General features: G+C 36.7%; 1 protein-coding gene across 1 annotated transcript in view; it reads left to right on the plus strand.

Annotated features, from left to right (window-relative positions):
* LOC150100239 (uncharacterized) overlaps positions 1-2,642 on the plus strand; it is a 50,281-nt gene extending 47,639 nt beyond the window's left edge. Inside the window, exon 4 of the mRNA XM_090402618.1 lies at positions 1,109-2,642. Coding sequence (XP_090258744.1) covers positions 1,109-2,193 — 1,085 coding nt within the window. The 3' untranslated portion in view covers positions 2,194-2,642. The remainder of the gene's footprint in view (positions 1-1,108) is intronic.
* The last annotated feature ends 3,358 nt before the right edge of the window (positions 2,643-6,000 follow it).

Here is a 6,000-nt window from a genome sequence, read left to right on the forward strand (position 1 = left end):
TCAAAAATTATTGGTCTCAACTTTGCAGGCCACATGCTGCTCACCAATTTTTTATTTTTTTTCCCATAAGTTTGCTCTTTTTTTCTCAATTTTTCACAAGGTAACAAACACTGTTTCAGAACAGTATGTTTTAAAGGAGATACCACATATGCTTTCTGGGGGGTCTCAGGTGAGGAGGCCCCAAGTTTCGAGAGGGGAGAAAGATCAGACCAATATATCAGAGATAGAGCCATTATGCGTTAAATATGAGGAATTTGTTTTTTTATTTCACTTTGGAGAAAGATTGATATGAATGAAACTTTTAGCTCTATCATTATTATTATTATTATTACTATGGGCGACTCCAGGGAGTCCTTAGACTCATTGAGGGAGGCCCTAAACATCATGTCCACACAACTATACGACATTTTCACAGTATCTATCATACCTTGGCTTGAACTCGTTCACCTTCATAGCACCCACAACAGACTCTGCAGCTTATTCCACTCATTTACCATTCTAAAAGTAAAGAACAAAGCTCTAACACCCCTGCTAACCACACTCTTGCCCAGCTTCCATAGGTGTCCCCTAGTTCTCCCACCACCAGTCCTGATCTCAAAAATATCCTCTGAATTAATCCTATAGAAACACTTTAGCAATTTGAATGTCTCAATCATATTTCCCCTCTTCCGCCTATCAACCAGTTTCTGCAACCCACAAATCTTCAACCTGTTCTCATATGGTTCATTTCATAGACCTGCTATCATCTTAGTCACTCGCCTCTGGATCCTCTCCACCTCCTCCCCATCAAGAAGGAACCGAGGCGACCAAATATGAGCACAGTAGTCGAGATGAGGTCTTATCAAGGCTCGGTACAGAGGTACAATAACTTGCTAGCTCATTGCCAACCATTTACATCCCATCATTCTTGCATTTATCCAAATTGGGTACTGCTAGGTGCTCCATGTATATATGAGTGGGCAGCATACGTAAAAATTATATATAATAAATAATGAGATTAGGTTTTGGTGAAAATGTTATAGGTCATAATAAATAATCAAATATAGTTAAATAAAAAAGTTTGAATATTTTAAACATTATTTTGGGACATTATTTGTTTTCTTTATAGCATCTGCTTGTGAAAAGAATTGTAACTGTGAGAACTGCACTTACTATACTGTAAGTTCATCAAGCAACAATTGTGAAGATTGCAAATGCTGTGATGGTTCCATATGTTCATCCAATTGTAAATGTAAAGATTGCAAGTGCTCACCTACCTTCCAATATGAAGACTTCACATCTACTTCTGAATGTGAAGACTCCAAGTGCAGTGAAGACCACAAGTGCTCACTTACTTCTAAATGTGATGATGCTACCAAATGCTCATCTGCTTCTAAATCTGAAGATTCCAGATGCTGTGATGCTTCGAAATGCTCACTAAGCATCAGAAAATGCAAAAATTGCAAAGGTTCATCCACCTGCAAATCTGAGGAATGTAAGCATTGTAGTACTTCCAATTGCTTATCCAGCACTAACTGTAAAGACTGCATGTGTTGTATTGTAACCAAATCTAAATTTACCTGCCATAATGATGCCAATTGTTTGTCCACCTGCAAGTGCAAGTGTAGTGAATATAAGTGTGAAGACTGCAATTGCTCCCCTTCTGGTAAATGTGAACACTCCAAACATTTGTCCACCTGTAGATGTGAAAATTGCAAGTGTTGTGATGCTGCCATAAGTTCATCCACCTGCAGATGTAACAACTATGAATATTCACCCTCTTGCAAACATGAAAACTGCAAGTGTTGTTCAGTCAGCTGCAAATGTGAAAACTGCAGTTGTTGCCATGCTAATAAATTCTTATCCAGCTGTAAATGTAGAAACTGCAAATGCTGCTATGGCCTCACATGCAAGAACTGCAAGTGCTCTTTGACTACTAAATACTGTTCTTGTAGATGTATACAAAAAAAATGTAGGTACTGTATGATTGTCATGTCCAAGAAGAAGTTCCGCTCAGCAGCCAAATGCTGTCCTAGGTGCATAGGCAACAAGTGCAAGTGCTGCTCACTTGCTAATTACTGTTCAAACTGCAAGTTACATTCTGCACACATAAGTTCATCTGGCTGCAAATGTGATAACTGCAAGTGCTGTATGATTGCTGAGTGCTCTTGTAGATGTGAAGATGGCAAAATTTTTGAAACTTCTAGATGTTGATAAAAGTAGCAGAAACTAATCAGAATGTCACCAGTTCAACACAGATAGATTCTAAATTTTTAAAATGTTAAAATTTACAATTTTAAAAATTGAGTAAATTACTTAAATTAAATATTTTCTACAGTAATATTCTAAAATTGTCAGAATATATATATTCATTTAGTAAAGCATCTACATTTTAGCATTGAATCACAGTAAAAAGTGCAATTTAGCCATGCATAGCGACTAATAAATTTTCTAATGTGTATGTGTATGCATGTATATCGTCATAATTATCACAATCATGATCTTCAGCCATTGAAAATCCATTGCTGGATGAAGGCCTTTCCAAGATGACTCCAAAACTGTCTGTCAATGGCTTTTCTTCCTGTGTCACTCCTGCAAATCTGATGATGTCATCAATCTGCTGTGAGTTGGTCAGCATCATGGTTGTTTTTCCTCCCTGGGAATCCAATCTAGTATTTCTTTTATCCATTCTTTATTTTGTCTTCAAGCAATATGCACAGTCCATTGCCACTTCAGATGTTTCATTATTTTTATGATGCCAGAGACTGGTTTGATTTCTTATCTGCATATCCCTTTTGTGATCCAGTCTTGCGATTACTAAGTATACTTCTTTCAAAAGTAAATTGTGTTGTTCTTAATTTTTGAATTTCCTTAGCATTTAGTACCATATTCAGAGCCCTATGTCAATATTTTATTATTATTATTATTATTGTTATCCTAAGATCCCATGGAGTTAAAGACTCATGTAGGAGGTCCCTTTGCTATACTCACAGCTCATCATAATCTTGCCTTAAACAAATTCGAATTCTCTGCAGACACCACACTCTCAGGCAATACATTCCAATCATTCACAATTCTTCATGTAAAAAACCAGCTTATCACTCCCTTGCTCACCCCCCCCTTATACAGGTTCCAGGGATGACATCTTGTTCTTCCCTGATCTCTTCCCCCATTTTATGAAAAACCTCTTCAACATTAATCCTATAGCAATGCCTTACTTTTGAAAATTTGTATCTCTCTATCATATTACCCCTCTTCCTCCTATTCATTAGACCATAGGTTGCCAAACTTTTTCGGGCCACCACCCACTTTGCAAGACATAAATTTTATAACGCCCCCCATTTTTACAATAACAAAAAATGAGTAAATTTTTCAAGTATATAAAAAATAGAAGTTAAAATATCCTGTATGGCACGTTCAATTTTTTATTTTGCACACAAGCGCATTTTGTTCGTCTGACCACGACATTGTCCGAATAATTATAAATAATAATTAATAAATAAAATAATTACATAAGATATAAACAAACCTACAAAACATAACCACAGAAAACAGTATAATAAGTTTCGAATAATATTTGCTTTGTTTTTTCCCTCTAGTTAGGCTATATAAGTTAGTACTAACTAGGCTAACTAAAATTCACGATTTTATTTCTTTCTTGCCATTATTATTTTTACTTGTAATATTAAATTATATAAAATTGGGTTTATTTTTGTACAAATCAATTAGAAAAGTGGTTTTATATATTTTATATATATTTTGAAATGAAATATAACGAATATATTTGCTACTGTAAACATAACCTATTACACACATATATACATGCTCTATTTTTTGTCACTGACATAGAAAATTGACATCTATTTCTATCTAACATGGTAAATTTTCAAATGATTAAATAATTGAAATAGAAAATTGATAAAAAAATTGATCATGTAAGACGGCATAAGATGAATTAAAGTGCAATATTTAAATTTTAAATGATTATCTAATCACAAAATCACGAAAATAATTAATTTTTAAATATATATTATTAATTTCTTCTATAAAGAGCCACCGACCCCTAGACTGCCCACAAATGCTTCTGATCCCACTATAGTCCCCCCTAGAAGGTTTCAGCGCCCACTGGGGGGTGCGGTACCACCCACTTTGGGAACCTATGCACTAGACTCTGTAAATTGCATCTTCTAACCTTTCTTCATATTCAATATTCCAGAGATCAGAAACTACCTTAGTAATCACCTCTGGACCCTTCCCACCATCTCTTCATCCTTTTGAAAACTAGGTGACCAAATCTGTGCACAGTATTTCATATGTGGCCAAATCAAGGCCTTATACATTGGAACTAGCATCTCCTTACTTCTAGAAGTTAATGTTCTCTGCATCATTCCCAGAATTCATTGTGTTCTCCTCACAATTTTAGATCCTTATCTGCCACCACCACCAAGCATAAATTCTACATCCCATCTTTGTTTCCTAAATGGCCTTGCAAGAAGACTTGAATAAATTGAGTGATTGGGCAAGCAAATGGGGGTGTGAGTTCAATGTTGCAAAATGTAAGGTTTTAAAATTTGGAAAACAAAGATGGGATGCAGAATTTATGCTTGGTAAGAATATATTGTTGGAAGTAGAGGAAATAAGAGATCTGGGAGTGATAGTGGATAAAGATCTAAAATTTAGGGGTCACATCGCCAAAATTGTGAAGACAACACAAAGACTTCTGGGAATGATGAGGAGGACACTGACGTGTAGAAGTAGGGAGATTCTTGTTCCATTGTATAAGGCTTTGATTAGGCCACACATGGACTATTGTGCCCAGATTTGGTCACCTGGTTTTCAGAAGGATGAGGAGATGTTGGAAAGGGTCCAAAGGCGACTGACTAAGGTAGTTTCTGACCTCTGGAATGTCGAGTATGAGGAAAGATTGAAAAGATGTAATTTGCAGAGACTAGTGGAGAGAAGGAAGAGGGGAGATATGATAGAGACCTACAAGTTGGTAAGGGGTTGCTATAGGATCAATGGTGGAGAAGTTCTACAGCGAATAGTGGGAGATCAGGGGAGAACCAGAGGTCATCCCTGGAAACTGTATAAAGAGGGTGTGAGTAGGGGAGTGAGAGGCAGGTTTTTTTCGTGCAGAGTTGTGAATGATTGGAATGCCTTGCCTGAGAGTGTGGTGTCTGCAAGGAGTTTGAATGTGTTTAAGACCCGGTATGATGAGATGTGTGTGAGATAAAAGGACCTCCTAGATGAGTCTTTGACTCCATGAGGTCTTGTTTAATAATAATAATAATAATAATAATAATAATAATAATAAATTTTAAAACCTTACAATTTGCAACACTGAACTTGCATTCCCACTCCTGTGGCAATTCACTCAGTCTACTGAAGCCTTTTTGTAAGACCAGAACATCTGCTTTACTCATAGTTTGTCCAACTTTGTATCATCTGCAAACAACTGAATATCTCCATCTAAATCTTTTCTCATATCATTAACATACAGGTCAAACAGCAATGGCCCTGAAGCAGACCCCCCCCCGAGGCACACCACTGGCAACTTTCCTCTTCTGAGATATTGCTCCCAATACACACCTTGTTGATAGCTATGAAATAGCCAATCCAATTCAATGCACTAGTCTAATATCCAATCTAATTCACTTTAGTTTGACTATCAACTTATGCAGTAACCTATCAAAAGCCTTTGCAAAGTCTAAGTATACTACTGTGTATCCATCTCTCACATCCAATGCTGCTGCTGTCACCGTATTGTAATAAGTAGATTACTAAAACATGACCTCCCTTTAGCAAATCCATGTTATCCATCAAAGATAATCCCATTGTTGTCAACCTGGTTCTCGATCCTGGTTCTCATCAGCCTCTCCAACACTTTAACTACTGACACACACACACACACACACACACACACACACACACACACACACACACACACACACACACACACACACACACACACACAGGCCTATAATTTGATGCTTGAATTCTGTCACTTCTCTTATGAAGTGA

The sequence above is a fragment of the Typopeltis vanoorti genome, chromosome 13 (genome assembly GCF_054136105.1).
Source record: "Typopeltis vanoorti isolate ZY-2024b chromosome 13, IOZ_Tvanoo_1.0, whole genome shotgun sequence".
Lineage (NCBI taxonomy): Eukaryota > Metazoa > Arthropoda > Arachnida > Uropygi > Thelyphonidae > Typopeltis > Typopeltis vanoorti.